The sequence below is a fragment of the Chrysochloris asiatica genome, unplaced genomic scaffold (assembly GCF_000296735.1).
Source record: "Chrysochloris asiatica unplaced genomic scaffold, ChrAsi1.0 scaffold00051, whole genome shotgun sequence".
Classification (NCBI taxonomy): domain Eukaryota; kingdom Metazoa; phylum Chordata; class Mammalia; order Afrosoricida; family Chrysochloridae; genus Chrysochloris; species Chrysochloris asiatica.
Window position 1 is genome coordinate 6,195,090 of NW_006408569.1, and position 21,973 is coordinate 6,217,062.

Consider the following 21,973-nt stretch of genomic DNA (forward strand, 5'->3'; position numbering starts at 1 on the left):
TCCTTTGACCATTTCCTTGCCTTCGGAGTCCTTATTACTACCTCAGATCATTTCTTTATTTCTTTTCTTGTTCAGTGTGTGGCTCCTTTGTGAGGGTGAAGTTTTATTTCGTAGGTGTCGATGTATTCCCCTGGTGGCTCCGTGGTTAAAGTCCTTGGCTGCTAACCCCAAGGTTGGCAGCTGGAACCCACCAGCCACTCTATAGGAGAAAGAGGTGGCCATCTTCTTCTGTAAAGATTTGCTTTGGAAACTCTATGGTGCCGTTCTATTCTGACCTACATGGTCCCTAGGAGTTAGCATCAACTTGATGGCAATAGGTAGGGCTTACAACGGTGCATATAGTATGTGCTCAGTGAATGTGGAAAGCCTGTGAACAAGCCTAGTGTTGAAAGGGCGAGTCCTGCTTACAGCATGTTGGTCCTATTCCAGAAAAAAATAGGCAGATCAAGAGGGGCCGGATCCTGGACTGAAATACAGTGCTCAGGGCAGACAAGTACACAGCAGCCATACCACAACATCAGGGTGGGTCCTGGCCAAGGAGTCCACAGCAGAGTCTGATACAATGCCATGGGGTATTCTGTCAGGAGAGACACATGTTGTTGTTGTGTGCTGTTAAGTTGGTTCCAACTTTTATAGGATTTCCTATAACAACCTTTATAGGATTTCTGAGAGACTGGTGGCTTTGAACTGCCAACCTTGCAGTTAGCAGTCCAGTTCTTTTCCAACAGTGCCACACCAGGGAAGATGCACAGCAACAGGGATTTCAGGAGCAGACAACAGGATCCGCAGATCCTGTGTGAGATTCAGGGGTAGGGTGTCAAATTGAGTCAGCTGGTAAAAAAAAAAAAAAAATGCATTGGAGTCCTGGTTGGTGTTGTTAGGTGCCATCGAGTCAGTTCCGACTCATAACGACTCCATGCACAGCAGAATGAAGCCCTGTGCGGTCCTGCACCATCCACACAATTGCTACACTTGAGCCCATTGCTGCTGCTACCATGCCAATCCATCTTGTTGGGCGTCTTCCCTCCACTTTACCAAGCATGATGTCCTTCTCCAGAGACGGGTCCCTCCTGATAATATGTCCGAAGTATGAGAGATGAAGTCTGGCCATCCTGGCTTCTAGGGAGCACTTCTGTCAGTCCATGGTACTTTAAAAATTCTTCTCCAACACCGTAACTCAAATGAATCAATTCTACAGAGCTCTGGTAGCGTAGTGGATTTTTAGCTGGGCTGCTAACTGCAAGGTCAGTAGTTCGAACCTACCAGTCACCCCATGGGAGAAAGATGAGGCTTTCTGCTCCTATAAACATTTACAACCTCGGAAATCCTTACAGGATCACTATGAGTCAGAACTGACTCAATGACACACAATTGTACCAACTGGAGCATAAGAGTCCTTGATCAGTGCAAACAGTTAACATGCTCAGCTGTGAATTGAAAGGCTAGAGGTTAGAGTCCACCCAGACATTCCTTGGCAGAGAGGCTTAGCCATTTACTTGAGAAAAAAATCAACCGTTGAAACCCTACGGAGCACAGTTCTATTCTCACATACATGAAGTCACTGTTAGTTGGGATTGGCTTTATAGGGACTGGTTACTGGGTAACTGGGTACTAGCCAAGCTTCTGAGACTAGGCTGAGCCTGCAGGTCGGGCAGAAGTAGGATGGGCAGAAGGGGATTAGCCAATGTGGGTGGAAGAGTGTTGCCCAGACGAGACAGATAGGACCTAAGCTGGCATCCCTGTGCTGTCTGGGGGCAGACCTGCAGAGACCTACAAGGGAAAGTGATCCATAACTTTCTTCCTGCATCCCCTCACAGAGGAGTGCCAACAAGAAAGACCCCCTTAAGAAGCAACCCCTGTTCCCTGCAAACAAAGAAATCCACCTGGGGCTATTGTTGTTGTTAAGTGTTGTAAAGTGTCTGTTTCCATTCATAGCTACCCGACCCTGTGTAGAATTTCCTAGGAGTGGTTGGTGAGTTTGAACTGCCGACCTAGTGATTCAAACTGTCCTTGTGATCCCATGCATCATCCTGCAGTACCACACATATCAGCATTTTTCTAGCCAAGTTTACTTACGTTACCAGTTGAATAGGGGCTTTCACATCAACAGGACCCAATGTATGAAAATCTTTGTGGGAGCAGAAAGCCTCATCTTCCTCCCACAGAGTGGAACCTTCAACCTTGTGGTTTATTCTCCAGAGCCTCTGTGCTCCTCAACAGCCCACAAGAAATACCTGTGAAATCACTTTTTAAGAAATATTTAACAATATGCCTTGTTATTTTTATCAGCTGCCTGCGATTGAAATTACAGTACTGTGTTTAAAGAGTCCTATAGGACTCTCCTTCCTATTCAAGAACCACAAAGGCTCCCACTGGCTGAAAAAGCAAGTGTAAACTGAACTGCATGCCCTTATCTCTGCTCCCCATTGAGGCCGTTCAGCTGCCACCCATGACAGCCAGACTCCTACCCGTTGGAGCATCAAGTCCATTTCCACCTGCCTTTGGCCCATTCCCCCATCTCTTTATCAGCCCAAACTTTCACTTCATTTAATATACAAAAGAAGGACAATTCGTTTTCTGTGAACCTTCAGTCCATGATGCTCCCCATTCCCACAGCCCAGCCTCATCCTTGGTGGTCCTGTTCTCTGCTCTTTGTTCTCAAGTAGTTTCATTCCCACAACTAGCTAAGAAGGACTTTGAAGGTAGGGGACTTAGAGTCCTCTAATTAAATGCCTTTCACAGGGCCTGCAATAGATTAGCTTTTAGCTTGACCCCTGCCCTCATTTGAGAAAAGAGATGGAAAATAAAAACCAAAAAGAACCCACGCTTTCGGTATCAGGGATGGCTTGATGAAAAATAGCAAAATCTAACTACTCTGAAGCAACTTGGGGACGTTGGGCAATCTATAAAATTTTTATTTTTATTTTTTGGAAATATGGGGAGAGCAGCCTCCTCTCAACATCACTGTTGTTGTTGTGTTGTGAAGTGCCGTCGAGTCGGTTCCGACCCATAGTGACCCTGTATAGGGTTTCTGAGGAGCGGCTGGTGAGCTTGAACCGCTGACCTTGCAGTTCAAACAGCTTTGCAGTCTGGCGCATTAACCCACAGCGCCACACCATCACTAGAACCTAGGAAATACTGCTGAGTCAGCATCTCCCCTGAAGGTGTCTTTATCCTACCACATGCAGTGGCTCAACTAGAAAACCTTAACTGGTCTGTGTCCCATCCCCTCCAGGTGTTTCTGCCCACTGGTGATGCTGAGTGACAGAATGAATTTGTCCCAAAGAAGTGACACAAATCATGAGAATTTCAGGAAGCTGGTAGGAGGTGTTCCTTGGCACCTCTTAGACACATTCAGAAATATCTTCTTGGCGGAAAGCAAGACATGAAGAAGGCATGTGATAATCTATACAAATTTTATTTTAATATCAACTTGTATGGAAACAAGCAGGTGTCAGCTTTATTGCAGGCACAGAAAAAAAAGTGAAAGCAAAAACTCCCGTGATCATTTAGCTCGTATTTACAACGTTTGGTTTCAACAGGGACAGGAAGTTTTACTGTTGGCTTCCTGTGGGAACTCCAGTTTCTGCACCTTCCCCTGCTGCCTCTCAGCATCACGGTACAGCAGAGATTTCTGGGCCTTCAATCGGCAAGCCAGGCACATGAAAATTGACTCCACGTTCTGGCTCTCTTTGGGGTCCTTGGCTGATGTCTCAAATAAGAGCATGTTGTGGGCATCAGCAAATTTCAGGGCTAGGTTGGAGGGTACCTGGATCTGTTCCCTCAAGTCACACTTGTTGCCCACAAGCACTTTCGGGACTAGTGGGGGCACAGCATGCCCATTGCATTCTTGGATCCACATTTTGAGGTTGGTGAAGGATGTCATCTTGGTGACATCATAGACAAAGACCACAGCATGCACATTGCGGTAGTAATGTTCTACCATGCTCTTGCGGAAACGTTCCTGACCCGCTGTGTCCCACACCTGAACCTGGAAGATAGCAAAGCCCACATTTGGAGTCAGAAACAGAAGTATGAACAGATAGCAGAAAGCATGGATCTATGGTATTTAAAACAAATGAGGTGAGAATCCTGATACAGAAAGTGGGTTTCTGACAGGTGGCCAAAAATAAACTTACCAAAGTAGATTGAGACTTCAGGATTCATCATACTTTTTGGTTTTGTTTTTCAGATTTTCAGTTGAAAAACAGGTAAATTGGTCAACCTTTCTGGAGAGCTAGTTGACAGTATTATTAAGAACTTTAAAATGCTCATTACCTACTAATAATCAGCCAGTGAAAACGACGGATCAAAACAGTTCAATCCCATTGTTCCTGGAGGTGCCATGAGGTGATTCAACAGCCCTCAGTTGTTGTTGTCATTGCTAAGTGCCACTGAGTTGGTTCTTACTCATACTGACCCTGCACAGGGTTTCCACGGCAGTCAATCTTTGTGGGAGCAGAAAGCCTCATCTTCCTCCCACAGAGTGGAACCTTTAACCTTGTGGTTTATTCTCCAGAGCCTCTGTGCACCCCAACAGCCCGCAATAAATACCTATGAAATCACTTTTAAGAAACATATTTAACAATACGTCTTGGAGATACTTCTATAGGTGTACATGTAGATCTGCCTTGTTATTTTTAGCAGCTGCCTGTGATTGAAATTACAGTACTGTTTTTAAATCCTATTAAAATCATGCCCACAATTTATTTCATCAATCCCTATTAGCAGCCTCTGTTTTTCCCAATCTTTGTTTTCATGAACACTATTCCAACAAAAAGTTGGGCACATGTGCCATTTTACATGGTGAAGACCAGGACTAAGTCCAAGGGCAGATGCAGTTAAAAACCATTTTTCTAAAGTTGATTCTTACTCATGGTAACCACATGTGTTTCAGTCTGTACGGTTTTCAATGTCTGTCACCTATTGGAAGTAGATCACCATGCCTTTTTTCTAAGGCACCTCAGGGTGGATTCGAACCATCAACCTTTCCGTTAAGTACTGAACCGTTGGTACTGCCCAGGGGAGGCCTAAGGTTCTAATAGAAGAAAAACAGAAAAGAAAATGCTCAAAACTCTTCAAGCCTATAATCCCATGCCCAAAAATCTGTACAAAAGAAGTAGCAAACAGACAGTCAAAACTCTGCATACAAACACCTCTGTTGCGGTGGTGTTTATGCTTTTTGAAAAAACCTAACCGCTCTCTAGGAGAGGATGCCAGAAGAGACACTGAAACTTGCTCTCCAGCAGAGAGATGCTAAAGCAAATGGAAGAAATGAGGAGGTACAAGAGCTGAACAGAAAATTTCAAAGGTCAGCTCGAGAAGACAAAGTCAAATATTACAAGGAAATGTGTAAAGATCTGGAGTCAGAAAACCAAAAGGGATGAACACGCTCAGCATTTCTCAAGCTGGGGGATCTAAAGAAAAAATCCAAGCCTCAACTTTCGTTACTGAAGGATTGGAAAAGACCTGTATTTGTGCCCATTCCAAAGAGAGGTGACCCAAAGGAATACGGAAATCATCAGACAATCTCTCTGATATCCCATGACAGTAAAGTTTTACTAAAGGTAATACAGAAGCGGCTGCAAGCATACATTGACAGAGAACTTCCAGAGGTTCAAGCCAGATTCAGAAGAGGCCGTGGAACAAGGGATATCACTGCTGATGTCCGATGGATCTTGGCTGAAAGCAGAGAATACCAGAAAGAATACCTGTGCATTATTGACTATGCAAAGGCTTTCCATTGTGTGGATCAAGCTATGGACAACATTGTGAAGTATGTGTATTCCTGAACACTTAACTGTGCTCATGAGGAATCTGTACATGGACCCAGAGGCAGTTGTTTGAACAGAGCATGGGAACATTGAATGGCTTAAAATTAAGAAAGGTGTGTGACAGGGTTGTATTCTTTCACCATACTTATTCAACCTGTATTCTGAGCAAATCATCCAAGAAGCTGAGTTATATGAAGAAAAACAGGGCATCAAGATTGCCTACTTGCAATATGCAGATGATACAACCTTGCTTGCTGAAAGTGAAGAGGATTTAAAATACTTACTGATGAAGATCAAAGACCATAGCCTTCGGTATGGATTGCATTTCAGTGTAAAGAAAACAAAAATCCTCACCACTGGACCAATAAACAACTACATTATTATCCAAGGAGAAAAATTTGAAGTTGCCAAGGGCTTCATTCTTCTTGGATCAACTATCAACACTCGTGGAAGCAGCAGTCAAGAAATCAAATGCCGCCTTGCATTAGGCAAATCTGCTGCACAAGACCTTTTTAAAGTGTTGAAGAGCAAAGATGTCAGCTTGAGGACTAAGGTGTGCCTAACCCAAGCCATGGTATTTTCAATGACCTCATATGCATGCGAAAGCTGGGCAGTGAATAAGAAAGACAGTAGAAGAATTGGTACATTTGAGTTGTAGTGTTGGAGGGGACTAATGAAAGGGCCTTGGGCTGCCAAAAGAACCAACAGATCTGTGTTGGAAAAAGTGCAGCCAGAGTGCTCCTTGGAGGCCAAGATGGCCAAACTTCGTCTCTCATACTTTGGACATATTGTCAGGAGGGACCAGTCGCTGGAGAAGGATATCATGTTTGGTAAGGTGGAGGGTCAGGGAAAAAGAGGAAGACCCCCAGCGAGATGGATCGGCCAAGTGGCGCAGCATCGATGGACTCAAGCATGGCAACAGTCGTGAGGTTGGCCCAGGACCGGGCAGTGTTTCGTTCTGCTGTGCATAGGGTCGCTATGAGTCAGTACCGACTCGATGACACCTAACAACAACAAGAACTTCCATGGGAATTATAAAGCCAAGTAAAATCCAAGTAAAATGAAACCCTTGACAACGTCTATATTTTCTCTACTTATCATGATGTTGCTTACATGTTCAACTGTGAGGATTTTTTGTTTTCTTTATATTGACTGGACTGTGAGCCACAAGGTTCATGGTTCGAGCCTGCCAGTCACTCCTCGGGAGAAAGACGAGGCTTTTGGTTCCTGTGAAGATTAAAATATCGGAAACCCAATAAAGGGTCACTATGAATTGGAACCAACTTAACAGCACTTAACAACAATATATTGAAGTGTAATCCATACTGAAGACTGTAATTTTTGATCTTCACTTTTCAAGTGTTAAAAGGCAAAGATTTCACATTGAGGACTAAGGTGGGCCCGATCCGAGCCATCACATTTTCAATTGCCTCATAGGCATGAGAAATCTGGACAATGAATAAGGAAGACCATAGAAGAATTGATGCATTTGAGCTATGGTGTTGGTGAATAGTAACTATACCATGGGCTACCAGAAGAAGAAACAAATCTGTCTTGGAAGAAGTACAACCAGATGCTCCTTAGAAGGGAGGGTGGTGACACTTCATCATAGGGACTCGGGACATGTTATCAAGAAGGACCACTCCTCGGAGAAGGACATCATGCTTGGTAAAGAAGAGTGTCAACGGAAACAAGGAAGACCCTCGATGAGATGGTTTGGCATAGGGGCTGCAACAGTAAATTCAAACATAGTGACAATTGTGAGGCTGAGCAGGACTGGACAGGGCAGGGTTTTGTTCTATTGTACAAGGGGATGCTATGAGTCAGAACTGACTCGAGAGTACCTAAAAACAACAGATTCGAGTCATTATAACAGAATTTCTTTGCTGAGTGAAGATCTCACAGAGGCCCATTCTGAACATGAATTTTCATGGTCCAGGCTCCCTTCACCTCCTGTGTAGACATAATGCTAAATTCCTTTGGTGTGACCTTCAGATCTCTCCACTGCTCCTCTACTTCTGTCTACAGAGCTCTAAACCAGACCCTCCATTCCTCATTCCTGGATTACAGCAGACCAATTTGGATGCTGGATGTGTCCCCTACAGTATTTCCTTCACACCACTTTCAGATCAGCCTTCTTAAACCCACACCTGCCTCAGCAGTATATCCTCCTCTCTTCAGGAATCAGATAGTCCTCCACCGCAGGTGGAGTAGTCCTGGTGTAGCACTATAGGATAAGCACTGGACTGCTAACCACTAGGTTGGTGGTTCAAACCCACCAGCTGCTCCTTGGAAACCCTATATAAGGTCATTATGAGTTGGAACTGACTCGATGGCACTTAACAACCACCACCATTGCATGTGGTATCCAATGGGAATTTCCTTGTGTGCCATTATTAGACTTCAGTCAACCTAGCTCCAAACTACTCAGCTACACCTGGTTCCTTCTCTCTGTATCTTTGCTTGTTCTAAACCACCCTCCCCCAGCAGAACTGGTTACTCTTCTTTGCCCTATCCATTCTTCAAGGCTCAGTTCATGCCTCTGTCTTCCTCCTAAAACCTTCTCCAAGCTTCCTTCAGTTCTCTTGTCTTGGGTATTTCTATCGCACTTTGCATCTGTACCACACCAGTCAGAATACATGTACATATTCTCAGATTGTTTCTTTAGTGGGCTTGACATCTCCTAAGCTAAACTGTCGGCAGTCTTCTGCCTCAGATCTCTCATCATCGTGGCTGTCATCGTTGTCGTCATCCCCAAAACATAGTATTGTCCTGAGCCATCAAAAAGACAAGCAAGCTAGCATTCAAGGCTATTCCTGTGTAACTTCGGTTACACAGAAAAACATGAGTTGGTCATCCTTTAAAAAAGAGAAGATAGAGATGCTTCTGCAAGCAGAGAGAGAAAAGGTTGTCATGTCTAGCTTCTCTCTGGTTCTATGCACAGGAAGAAAGGGTAAGCAGGTCAGGAAAGGAATGGTGGTCAGCGGGGAGAGAGCAGGTCAGGTGCACCAATAGCCTTTCTGCTGGTTCCTGAGCTCCCATCCCTTTTGCCTCTGAGTGAAGCTGAATCCCTACCAGTCCTCAGGCGAGTATGGCAGATGCTTTAACACCATGAGCTCAGGACTCTAAAAATACCTGCCACTAGCAGAAACAAGGGTGGGAGTGTGTGAGGTGTTTGGGGCTGAGTAGGTTGGCTGTTTGACTTTTCTTTGGCTTCATGATTGTGTACACCACCCAGGTTGCCGGAACTGCAGAAAGGGCCCTCTCAGCTGGAGACTTCCCTACATTTCCAATGGGATCAAGAGCCTTGAAGCTCTGATTGGACAGCTCAGAGTTTAAATGGTTGTCACTGCCCCCACCCAGCTTTTTAGAAGGCCTACCCCAAATTCTCTGTACCCCAATCTGCGGTATGAAGCAAGCCAAGAAGCGGGCTGCTCGCGGCAGAAAATCATGAGAGGCGATGGGAGAAGAAGGCATTCAAGAGAGCTTGGGAGGAGGCAAGAGGGCTGTCTCAAACACAGCAGGCAGGCTCATGGACATATGCCACGATCTCACTTTGTCAGGGGATTCTGTGTTTCTGTTCTTCTCAGCACCCCTGCCAGAGAGTGAAAGCATCCCCTCCCTTTTATTTATTGAGATGAAATTCTCAAAACAAAAATGAATCATTTCAGGGACATCTCGTATATTCATAATGCTGTCCCAAATTCACAATCTTGTTCCAAATATTTTCATCACCCCCAAAAGGAATCCCTGTACCCATTCTCCATTTGGTCTTTATGCACTTGCCTATTCTGGATATGTCCTATACTATATTTTTGCACACATAATGCAGAGTATACGGGGTTTTTTTTCATCAACCATTATACTAGAACAGATTTACCATATTTTTCTGAAAATTTGAGCCCACACATATAACGTGCAAAAATGATGGAATTGAGTATGTGGTATAATGGTTGACCAAAAAAAAAACATACAATGCATGTTACTTGCATAATATGGTATGAGGGATCATACAATATTTGTTCTTTTGTGGCTGACTTAGTTCAGGTTAGCACAATGTTTCCAAAGTGGTAACATGTATCAGAACTTCTTTTCTCTTCATGTGGATATACTATATTTAGCTTATTCATTCATCTGTTCATGGACACTTGCGTTGTTTTCACCTTTTGACTATTGTAAATAATCTGCAATAAACATTTGAATACCAGTTTTCAGTTGTTTTTTGGATATACCTATCTTCTTTCCCTTTTGAAGGGACTCTGATGGCGCTGTGAGTTAGGCATTAGGCTGCTAAACACAAGGTTGGTGGTTCAAACCCACCAGCAGCTCCATGGGAGTGAGATGAAGCTGTCTGCTCCCATAAAGATTTACAGTCCTGGAGACCATATATAGGGTCACTATGCGTTAGAATAGACTCGATGGCCATGGCTTTGGGGTTTAGTTTTCCCTTTGGCCACTGGCTCTCCTCAGAAACTCTGTTCAGGGTTGCTATGAGTCAGAACCAACTCCACGGCATACTATCCCCACCACCATAACCAACACTGAGGTATATATGTTGTTGTTGTTAAGTGCCGTTGAGTCGGTTCCGACCCATAGCGACCCTGAACAGGGTTTCCGAGGCTGCTTTAGTGTTCTTGTCAAACAATAGGGATAGCAATACCAGTCTTGTGAGGATGCATTGAGTTAGCATTGCTTATGGGTACATGACACAGTGTCTGATACACACGTTCCATTTCCCCCCGGCCTGCAATCTCTTCCATGAAGACTGGATGGAAAACTCCTTGAGAAGGCACAATTGGAAAGGCAGCATTATCTTTGGAATCAAAAGACCTGGGCTCCACACACTTGCAAATGATACCCACGTGACCTGGACCGGATGACTGGACAATCGGAGCTCAACCAGGAGAGGAAAGAAGAGGGAGAAAAAAAAAGAGTGAGCTAATACAGTCTGATGAACTTGACCTATACCTATGGAGTAGCGACTCAAAAGAGGGAACAAATCCTCACAGCAACAAACATTCACACACACCCCCACACACAGAGTGGACGGAGAAGGGCAGCTTGGACACTGGATACTCAAATGGGGAGGGAGGGGGGACTACAAAGGCAAGAAGTGACTGGCTTACAAGCTTTCAAGAGGGAACCTGGTGCTAGAGAGCATGGCAGAAGGCAGAATCTCCAGAAGGTACTATTCAATCTGTCTGGGCGGAGCTGATGAAAGGAGCTACAGATGGGTAACTTGTGATACTGTAGTGAATAATGCTTATCAGGACGGATTATGAGGGTTGGAAATGCAAAGGTGGAAGTTTTGTAACAAGGAAGGGAGTGATTAATTCTCCAGGATAGGAGCGGAGGCCTTCCAGACCATCAACGGAGAAGAGTCGAGAGCGGGACCCTACCCAGACAAACAGAGATGCCTGAGATAGAGACAGAGATGATGACGTGGAGTGATGAAGCGACTGGGGACTTTGGACCCAGAAAGGGAAAGGGACTGTGAGCCGAAAACTGTGGGGAGGAGGGGAAAGTGTAGGGAGCGGGTTTCTGGGATATACCCTTTGGGTGGTTGATGATGCATGGAGGGGATTGGAACCATGGCAATAAGATGATATACGATGGAATGAATGTAAAACTAAAGTTCCCCCATGTAAACTATCATATAATTCACAATAAAACATTAAAAAAAAAAAAAAAAAAAAAACCTGGGCTCCAGCCACAACACCTCCGTTTACTAGCTAAGTACACGACATGATCCAGTCATTTAACCTTCCCGAATCAAGCCTCACTTTTCTCATCTATACAATGGGAACTTGATTCTTCTCTGGTTGCCAGAGAGATCAAATGAGATCAACACATGAGAAAGCTTTCACAAAATGTTCTCCAAATACTGTTAGTCACCATCAAATAGACTTGAACTCATGGAGATCCCCTGCGTGTCAGAGAAGAGGCATGCTCCTTTAGATTTTCAAGCAGATCGCCAGGCCTGGTTTCTAAGGCACCTCTGGTGGGTTTGAATCTCCAAACTTACAATTAGTAGTTGAGTGCTTAAACATTTGAGCCATTCAAAGAGCCCTGCCAATATTGCTGTTGTTGTTAGGTGCTGCTGAGTCAGTTCTGACTCACAGTGACCCTATGTATAACAAAGCGAAACACTCCCAGCCCTGCTACCTCCTCACAGTTCTCAGGTTGGAACCCATTGTCGAAGCCACTGTTTCATTTCATCTTGTTGGGGGTCTTCCTCTTTTGTGCTGACTTTATCAAGCATACTGTCCTTCTCCAGGGACTGGTCCCTCCTGATCTGCCGACATTAGTTATGACTATTATCTCAGAAGGCCTATCAACCCTCTCTTGCTAGTACTATACCTTGGATTCACTAGTTGTCATCCTGGAAAGCTTGGCTTCTTGAAGGTAAGCTAGACTCAAAGCGAGCATTTCAGAGGAGGGGCAGGAGAGTGAAATTCTGGCCACATGACATACATAGGTGGCTGAGAACAGGCCCAAACCTAGGGGGTATAGGAAAGGGTCAAGGGGCACAGTGTGGGGAGCTGCCAAAGATAATCTAGCATTTATATCCATTTTCCTGGGGCTATCTCCACTTAAGCAAGCTTCAGCAAGCCCCCCACCCTCTGCACGTGCTCTTCACTGACATGGGTATTGCTTTCCCTAGGGAACATATCTGGCATCTTTCTATAGATGAGTCATGAATGTTCCTTTGTCGGAAGCCAATGGGGGAGGGTAGACATGGAAAAAGGGAGAGAAATACATCTGTAACATTTGGGGGGATGCCCAAGTAGATGATGGGAAACTTTTAAACATTTTTTTTTTAAACTGGCTGTCCCATCTGTATCTAAGACACACACCACACACATATACACACACACAAAGCATCCACGGGAATGGCAAAGAAGGGCAGACACAAAGAGAACTCACACACTGAAAGAGGCAGGCGGGGGTGGGAGGGGTGGTTGAGTACAGAGAAACACACACTGATGGATAATGACCCATTAAAAGCTCACTGGCAGAAGATGGCAGCTCAGGGCCCTAAGGAAGATATGATGTCATTCTGACTGCAAGCACACTTAGCTCAGCCTCCGTCCACTCGGGAATGTAACACAGGAAGGTGTTTTTCCACAGGATCAGCAGAGTATGAGAAATCCAAATCCCAGGCCACTGCAGCCACCACTGACCTGCCTGAGTTTGTCTGTGCCTGAGGACTAGGTCAGACAGGGTGCCCAGCCAATGGGAAAATAGCAAACTCAAAGGAGCTCGGGTACTTCTCTGAGAATTTACAAAGAATGACTCAGAACGTAGTTTTTGAGCATCCTGCTGACTATCTCCCTGGTCTGCCCACATGCCTAGTTGGCATTTTCCAATGCTTTTGGCTGAGACAGACACAATATGACGTAGCTAAACCTGTAGTTGATGGACACACATTGGTCACTAAGGGAAGCTCCAGATGTTAGTGGATGCCTCCACCCCTTTTTTAGACTGAGGCCAGAAAGGACTCTTAGTTTTCCTGTATGATGTTCCTCTGTGTCCCTATCAGAATAACTTCAGGGGGTGGGGCTCTTCAGAGAGTGGGTTTACTTGCTCTTTTAAGGCAGGCAGCCTGATGCATGGAAAGAGCACTGAAAAGGAAATTCGAAGACCTGAGTTCTAGTCCTGGCCCCATGTGACCTTGACAAGTCATGTTTGCCTCCGTTTCCTGTCGTTTAAAAATGAAGTTGCTGGCCAAGAGAGTCTCAACATTCTCTTCCATCTCTGAATACTCTCTGATTCTCACCTCCAAGGTAAGACAGTTAAGGTGAAAAAATGAAAATCCAAGTACTCTGTTCAGGTTCCTAGGTACATAACGCAGGTCCTGGGACTTCAAAGAGACCCTGAGGTCTCACCTCCCACTCTCCACCCTCCCCTAAGGCTGTATGAAGGGACTTCAAAAAGTCTGTAGAAAAAAAATGGAACTAAAAGAGAATGGAATTTTCCCATGAACTTTTGGAAGCCCCCTTGTATATGGCCTCCTGGAGAAGAGTGAAATGGTAAAGAGAACAGGCTCTGATTTGGTGCCCGGTCACCGAGAAGTGAGGTGCTAAAAGGAGTTCTTGGGCTCAAGAGTGAAGGACTGATGCTCAGATCCATGTAACATTGGGAAAGCTATTTAATCTTCCTAAACATCAGTCAGAGTCCCTGGGTGATGCAAACGATTAATACACTCAGCTGCTGTTTGAAAGGTTGGCGGTTCGAGTGCACTCAGAGGTGCCTCATAAGAAAGGCCAGGCAATCTACTTCTGAAAAATCAGCCACTGAAAACACTATGGGACTCATTTCTGCTCTGATACACACATGGTTACCATGAGCTGGAGTTGACTCCACAGTCATTGTTGTTGTTGTTATGTGCCGTGGAGTCGGTTCCGACTCATAGCGACCCTGCACGGGGTTTCCGAGGCTGCAAATCTTTACGGGAGCAGAAAGCCTCATCTTTCTCCTATGGTAGTTTTGAACTGCTGACCTTGAGTTTAGTTTGTAACCACTATGCTACCAGAGCTCCTTTTTCTATCAAATAGGACTGCTAACAATCTAGTACTAAATTCATAGGGTTGCTATAAGGAGCAAATTAGATGACACATGTAAAGCGCCTGGTCTGGGCTCTTTGTGTATTCAACAGATGTTGTTGTTCTTGTAAGCTGCTATTTAGTCACCTCAACTTTCACTGACCCCATGTCCTGGTGTGGCGCTGTGGGCTAATGTGCAAGGTCAGCAGTTCAAGTTCACCAGCCGCTCCTACACAGGGTTGCTATGGGAACCGACTAGATGGCACTTAACAACAACCAATGTATGAGATTACACCATTCTGATCCATAGAGCTTTCACTGACTTATTTTCTGAAGGGGATTACCAGGCCTTTCTTCCTAGTCTCTGCTGAAACCTGTTCCGCATCATAGCAACATGCAACCCTCCACTGACAGATGGGTGATGACTGTGCATGAAATACCTTGGCCTGGAATCGAACCAGTCTCCCGCATGGAAGATGATTCTACTATTGACCCTCCAGTGTCCCCATTCAATAAATAGAATGTAGTAGTAGTAGTTGTTGTTGTTGTTGTTATGTGCCATCGAGTCGGGTCCGACCCATAGCGACCCTGTACAGGGTTTCCGAGGGTGTAAATCTTTACGGGAGTAGAAAGCCTCATCTTTCTCCCGCGGAGCAGCTGGTAGTTTCGAACCGCTGACCTTAAGGTTCACAGCCCGATTCGTAACCACTACGCTACCAGAGCTCCTTAGTAGTGTCTATTTTTTGGTGGCTTTCTTCAACACTCGTGTCAACTAGGAAATGTGGATCATAAATGCTGTGATAGGGTACGGGACACATTGACCAGAGACATCAAATGGGCTTCAACGCCCAAGGGATGGTCCTGGTAATTAGGAGTAGCCTCAAGTACATGAAATCAGTCAGGCCCAGCAGAGGTGGTCCCATGAAATACCCTAGGACACAGGGAGTCAGCCCAGGAGAGGCCCCGCCCTACTCTTGGGCTGTGGAGAAGAGTTTACTGAGACCTCTTTATGGCTCTCCAGTGAGGGCTGCCATTTTAGAGCCCAGAACCTTCTATGGCTGGCTGTGGTCTCAGGCTACCTCAGCCTGTCACACTGAACTTTCCTCTGTCTCCCAAAGGGGGAAACCCTTGGCAGCCACCTCCTAGAGTGGTTTTGGCACTTGTGCCTTGAGGAACTCCAGGCCAGCAGGAATGTGTGTGTATGGGGGGGGGGAGGCAAAATCTTCTGTCCAGATCACTTGCTAGCTGTCCAGCTGCCATATTCCAAACTCTGCCATCTTCCCACGGCCATGCTGGCCTCTCGCCTGCCAGCATTGGCCCTGAGATTGCAGCAGCTCTACAAGAGGCAGGGATACCTTCTCCTGGCTCCCATACCCTACCTTGAGTGCCTTCAGAATCTGTGGTCAGAGGGCTCCTCCATGGGTAAGGTCACAAGGTTTTGTCCTCTTAGAAAATATCATCTTCCCCAAAAGTCTGTATTAAGCACTTATCTGCACATGGTGTAGTGCTGAACTCTGTTTCTAGTGAGTCACACTGTCATAAGCTCTGTCCTCTGGGAAAAGAGCTGGTTAAGTATTGCGAGTTTAGAGGAGAAGGAATGGTTGAAAAATGTTCCCAAGGCCATTGGGTGATGACCCACTTGGGATTTCATTTTTACCTCCCATTCCCAATTTCCTGGCTTTCTTCTCTCTTCACCCCTTTCCCTACCCCTTCCCCAAACTCACAAACACTTCCTTTCTCTTACATCTGAATTTCAGGGGGACTTATTTCCCACTGCCCCCTTTTGGTTTTAAACAAGTGATAGCATTACCTTCTAAGGTTTTGAAGATTTAAAAGCCAATGGACAAATATATTTCTACTTTGGATTTTTTTAATAAAATGACATTGGAAATGCCAAAATCTCACAGCCATCCATTAAAGCTGGACACGCTAGAAAAGCCCTAACCTAGCCAACATCAGTGTGTATATGAGCCCTATGAAAAGACAGACTAATATCTACAAAGGCCTTAAAGGGAAATGCTGCAATTTCCCTCAAGTGTCAGGGTCCAGAAAAACATCGAAATGTGAAAAGAACGCCCTAGCTTCCTGACCTGGGGCTCAGCTGTTTGGGGGAGCTCTCCATTAACAACACCAAGCAGCTCGTCTTGCTGGCACCTAGTACCTTGGCCCAGTTTCTGAAGCCATTTTAAAACACATTCATCTTAGTAATCAAGGAGACAGGAGTCTTGCACAGTTAAGAGTGTTTCATCATCCTCCCCAGTTACTCAGCCCTTCTCCCTCCATCTCTCAGATGACAGGTCTCAGAGACACCTCGGCTGGTGTCCCAGCAAGATGGGGGTTTACCTTCACCCCTGACCCAGTTGAGGGACCAACCATAGACTCAAATAAAAGGCCAGCTCTGAGGTAGCAATGTTGGTCATCAGCACCCCCAGTACCTTTTGAAGTGCCTTTCTCTCTCTCCCTGCCCATAACTCTTCCCCACTTTGTCACCCCACCACCACCACCACACACACACCTGCCCTTGCCATGTCCTCCCTCCTACCACCCCCTGTACAGTGATCCTTTCCTGTCCTGTAGACTGAAGGTGAGAACCAACAGACAAGAATAGTCATACTTGGCCTACGTGATAAACTCAGGATGAGGAGGTATAGGAGGATAGGGGTGGATCCAGGCACTTCCCTGGGCCCTCAGGTAACTTGCTTTGCATTTTACAAATGCCTTCAGAAGACAATACTCCGACCTGATCAAACCAGTGCAATCGGTACTCCAGACAAGTCTTTTGGGGAGAGTGACTCCAGAAGAACAAGTTTTGTCGATTACGAGGGATTAGCAAGGCTGGCGAGAGATCCTGTCTCAATTTCTTTTCAAAGGACTCATGGCTCCGGGCCAGAAACCACCACCGCCCTCTACCAACTCAACCCTAATCTCAACTATGGACTATAATTTAAAATAAAGCAGTTCTCATTCTCGGAGTTTAGCCCATGTCGTTCCTGGCACCCAAGAGGTAGACGAGACCTCAAGGTGTGTAAAGTGCTTTGGGGTCGATCCCACATGCCTCCCTCTGACCACAGGTGCCGCTGTTTCTAGCTAAGAGTCAAGGATGGGATCAAACAGGCAGGAACTGTCGGCAAGGGGCAAGGAAGGGAAAAGGAAAAGCATTTTCTCCAGCCTGAAAAAAAGGGGGGACGAGGTGAGAACTGGGTCACTGAGCTAGACAAGAGAGGATGCGGAGGTACCGAAGCCAGGGGCTTGGGCTCAGCCAGCAGCGGCACAGACACGCTCTGGACGTCTCCAGCCACTATAGCCAAACCTCAGACGAGGCCCCCTCCCACTTCCCACCCTCCCCGGACCTGACCATCTGATCACCTTGATCTTCTCGCCCTCGATTTCTACCGTCTTCTCCCTGAAGTCCACGCCGATGGTAGCTTCAGTCTTGTCTGGGAAGGTACCTCCGCAGAAGCGGAAGGTCAGGCAGGTCTTGCCCACGTTGGAGTCCCCGATCACGATGATTTTGAAGATGCGAATCTGCACGTACTGGTCCAGAGAAGAGTCGAGCTCCAGGGCGGCCAGACCAGCGGCTGAGGCGGGCTGCAGGCTCCCCTGGCCCAGGATGGGCTGCGCCATCTCCCCGGGACCGGCCAGGTGCCCGACCCCCTCGAGGGCTCCACACAAAGACAACGGCCACGTTCCTGCGCTCGAGGCGAACGAGTGGTGTGCGTGTGTGCGTGCGTGTGTGTCGGTCTGCCTGGGTGTGCGTGCGCCAGGAGCGTGTGTGTGCGCGCGCGCGCGGGAAGGGGGTGCTCTCACCACGGCCCCCCTCCTTCAGTGCACCCTCATGGGAGCTCTGAGGCCCCAATACAAAAACTGGGAGAGGAGGAGCGATGGAGGAGAGTGGGCACGGACACGCCTGGAGTCGCCTCTGTCCTCAGACAGGGATGCTGGGGCTTGCCACCCGGTGGTGCTCCTGGCGCTGCTGCTGCTCCCCTGCGCCTGGGCCTAGACCCTCCCACTACCTAGACACCAGGGACACCTTGGAGGGAAGAAACTGGAGGAGGGAAGGGAGGGGGCAGGGAGCGCTGCACACACCACCCCCCTGGAGGCCTTCCTTTCAGTACACTCCCATTTATGTCGTCTGTTCACTGCGCAGGGTCAGCAAGCAGGTAGCACAGCTGCGGAAGACAAAGAGCTCTATGCCTAAGGCATCTCCCAAGCTCCTCGGAGTCAGAACAGCGCCACTCAGGATAGGACGATACCCCCTTTACCCCCGTGGGCAGCAGCCGAGCCACGCCTCCACGGCCCCTCCCAAGCTTCAGGCTAAATAGGATGCTCTGTCCTAAAGAGTAAGCAGGTGCATTCTCAGGCCCTCGAGGAGTCAGGGAAGACTCTGCCAAGACATACAGAGAGGTGTGGGGAGCTTGCACAGCTGAGAGGAGGGATCAGGGGCATGGGTGTATGTGTGTGTGTATGTAGGGCCAGATGTAAGGGGGCGCGTGCCAGGCGCCAACCTCCACTCATCACACCACGAGCACTCATCCTCTGAATGTTCAGTAGGGCAGCTCCCATTGGCTACCGCAGTCGGTTGTGTTTGGCTAGCCAATGGGGAAGGCCTGCCGCGGGAGAGGGCCATACTCGGGTAGGAGAAGGGGTAAGCAAATGGTAGCTGCTCCAGTAAAAGGGGACTTTGTTTCTGGTGCAAAACACTAGAGGCCCAGGTGGGGGATCATGGGACAAGACATGAGCCCCACAGTGCCTTTCATTCCGTGGTCCTCTATATAACCATAACTCCTTCTGGAATGGTGGAATTTCAAAAAGGAATTGGAAACCCCTAAAAAGATCCACCCCCCTGTGGCTGAATGTAGAACAAAGTGGTTGGGTCTAATTTGCCAGAATCCTAGATTATGCTTGGAAGGTGATAAATGAACACAACTTTATTACGGTATTAGGAGGCAGTTTCCCAAGGCTCACTACTAATCACACATCTTGGTCAAGGTCAGTATTTTCTCTCCTGAAAGTGATTTGCAGATTCACAGTTTGTTTGAAATCATCATCTCTACTGAGTTACAACGGAAATTCAATGAAGTGCACCCATTTTATGTTTGTTTCTAAGACCTTTCCCCTCCCACCCATTTCATAAGCTAAGGTAATATTGACATATGCCAATAACTGTAACACAGGAGTTATTGCTAATGCCACCAAGGTATGGATTCAAACAGCACACTCAAGCTGCCATCTTATTTGTGTATGAGGCTGAGCTTCAGGAAGAAGAGACAAATGTGTGCCTAAATCCATTCTCATTGAGAAAAAAACAATTTAGTGTTATCAGTGGCAGATCTGTAAATAGACAGGAATACTGTATATGCAGCCCAGTCCAAGTTTTTCAAAATGATTGGAGAAACAGGGTCTACTAGTCAATAAAGCTGTTTAGCTAAATTAACAAGTATATTTATAGCTAACCCTTTCATCATATAAGTGGGTCACCCATGTTTAAAACCCTAGATTATTACAAGTCAACATTAAAACTATCAGGAGAGAATTGAATCTTAATTGGCTAGTCCAAGCTCATCATATGGATGCCAATTACCATTGGACAGTGTGAATAACTATCATCTTTGTACAATATTTGGGGGTTTTGATTGTCTGATGACTAGATAATAGTTTGCTGGATCATTCACCTCTATTTGAAGGAATTGCTTCTGTTAGTCATTATCTACACAGAAAAGTAGCTGTAAGAAGAGTGGGAGAATGTATTTACTAGGCATATTCTGTAGGTAGAGTGAGATCATTGGGTAATGCAAATAGTTGGTGCTCAACTGCTAACCTAAAGGTGCTGATTTACAAAGTTGCTAACATAAAGGTTGGCAGTTTGAACCCACCCATCATAGCTGCGGAAGAATTGCCTGGCAATCTAATCTGGTTCCATTAAGATAACAGCATGAAAACCGTATTGAAAAGAGACCTTGGATAAGCAAAACACTGCTTATGAAGACCAAAGTTGGAGGCCTCTCACTCGCTGATTGCAAGATTTACTACATAGCCACAGTGGTCAAAATAGCCTGGTACCGATAAAGCAAAAGCTGCATAGATCATTGAGAACCCAGAAGTAAATCTGTCCACAAACAGGCAGCTGATCTTTGAAAAAGGGCCAAAACACATTAAATGAGAAAGAGACAGTCTCTTCAAGAAATGGTGCCAGCCAAACTGGAAGTCCATTTGCATAAGAATGAAACAATACCCATCTCTCACACCATAAACAAACACAAAGTGGATTAAAAACCTAAATGTAAAAGCTAGAACTATAAAGATCATTAGTGAAAAAACAGAGACAAACTTAGGGACATGGTATAGACACACTATCAAACATTACTAAAACTACACAAGCATCAGAAGACAAAATAGATGGATAGGACCTCCTGAAAATGAGAAACTTACGTGCATCAAAAGATTTCAAAAAAGAGAGCCCACAGACTGGGATTTTTTTTTTTTTTTTTTTACAGTTACATATCAGACAAGGGACTAATCTCTAAAATTTATGGAAAATGACAATACCTCTACAAGAAAAAGACAAACAATTCAATAATCCAATTAAAAAACAATGGGCATAGGACATGAAGATAGTTCACCAAAGAAAGCATTCAGGCAGCCAACAAACATATGAAGAAATAAATGTTCACAATCATAGTCATTAGAGAAATGTAAATCAAAACAACAGTGAGATGTCATCTCACACCAGCATTAACAGTGAAGTAGAAAAAACAAAACAAAACAGAAAACGACAAATGCTGGTGAGGATGTGGAGAGACGGGGACCTTTCTACATTGCTGGTGGGAGTGTAAAATGGTTCAACCACGGTAGAAAATAGTGTGGCGCTTCCTTAGAAAGTTGGGACTAGAAATACCTTATGACTCAGCAATCCCTCTACTTGATATATGTCCACAAGAACTAAAAGCCAGGACACGAGTAGATATATGCACACTGATGTTCATAGCAGCTCTATTCACAATAGTAAAAAGATGGAAACAGCGTAAATTCCCATCAATGGAAGAATGGATAAACAAACTTTGGTACAGACACACAATGAAATATTATACAACACTGAAGAATAGTGATGAATCTGCAAATTACCTCATAACATGGTTGAACATGGAAGACATTATGCTGAATGAAATAAGTCATTCACAAAAGGAAAAATATTGTACAAGACCACTATTGTAAAAGTTCAGGAAAAAGTTTTCATACAAAAAGAAACATTCTGTGCAGAAACACAGCAGACTGTTTGGCTGTTTGAATTTCAAGCAAGCTGTTTGTTTTGGAGGGATCAAGGCAAGAAAAGTCAGCCCATTGGGGAAAAATCCTTTCTAGGACTGAAACTTAAAGGGAACCCGCGAGCAGTCTAGTAGGCTCACTGGTGACCATACGAGTCTACTTGTGAATGGAAGGTAAGGAAATGCAGTAATGAAGACATAGGCTGAATTTGGCCATGTTACATTGACATGCGTTGACCTTGAGATGAGAGAGAGAAGAGGAAAGGCTGGCTGGTCTGAAGTTTAGAAAAATGTGTGAAATCCTGAGCCCATTGCACTGACCTAGCCCCTGGAGGTTAGGGCTGAGAGTGAAATGACCAACTGGTCTGAAGTGCAGGGAGGTATGTGTGAA

At 45.7% G+C, this 21,973-nt stretch overlaps 1 protein-coding gene across 1 annotated transcript; it reads right to left on the reverse strand.

The window, feature by feature from the left end:
• Positions 1 to 3,402: 3,402 nt before the first annotated feature.
• Positions 3,403 to 18,327, reverse strand: RAB33A (RAB33A, member RAS oncogene family). Its single transcript, XM_006862829.1, has 2 exons — positions 17,687 to 18,327; positions 3,403 to 3,991 (listed from the first exon to the last, which is right to left on the reverse strand). The coding sequence occupies exons 1-2, from the start codon at positions 17,942 to 17,944 to the stop codon at positions 3,536 to 3,538; spliced, it is 714 nt and encodes a 237-aa protein (XP_006862891.1). The 5' UTR covers positions 17,945 to 18,327; the 3' UTR covers positions 3,403 to 3,535.
• Positions 18,328 to 21,973: the final 3,646 nt, after the last annotated feature.

What these genes read in the sequence shown, in the direction of transcription:
- RAB33A (XM_006862829.1), bottom strand. Translation starts at nt 17,944, where the DNA reads ATGGCGCAGCCCATCCTGGGCCAGGGGAGCCTGCAGCCCGCCTCAGCC. An exon ending in TCGAGGGCGAGAAGATCAAG is followed by an intron (nt 3,992 to 17,686) that starts GTGATCAGATGG and finishes GCTATCTTCCAG; the next exon opens with GTTCAGGTGTGGGACACAGC.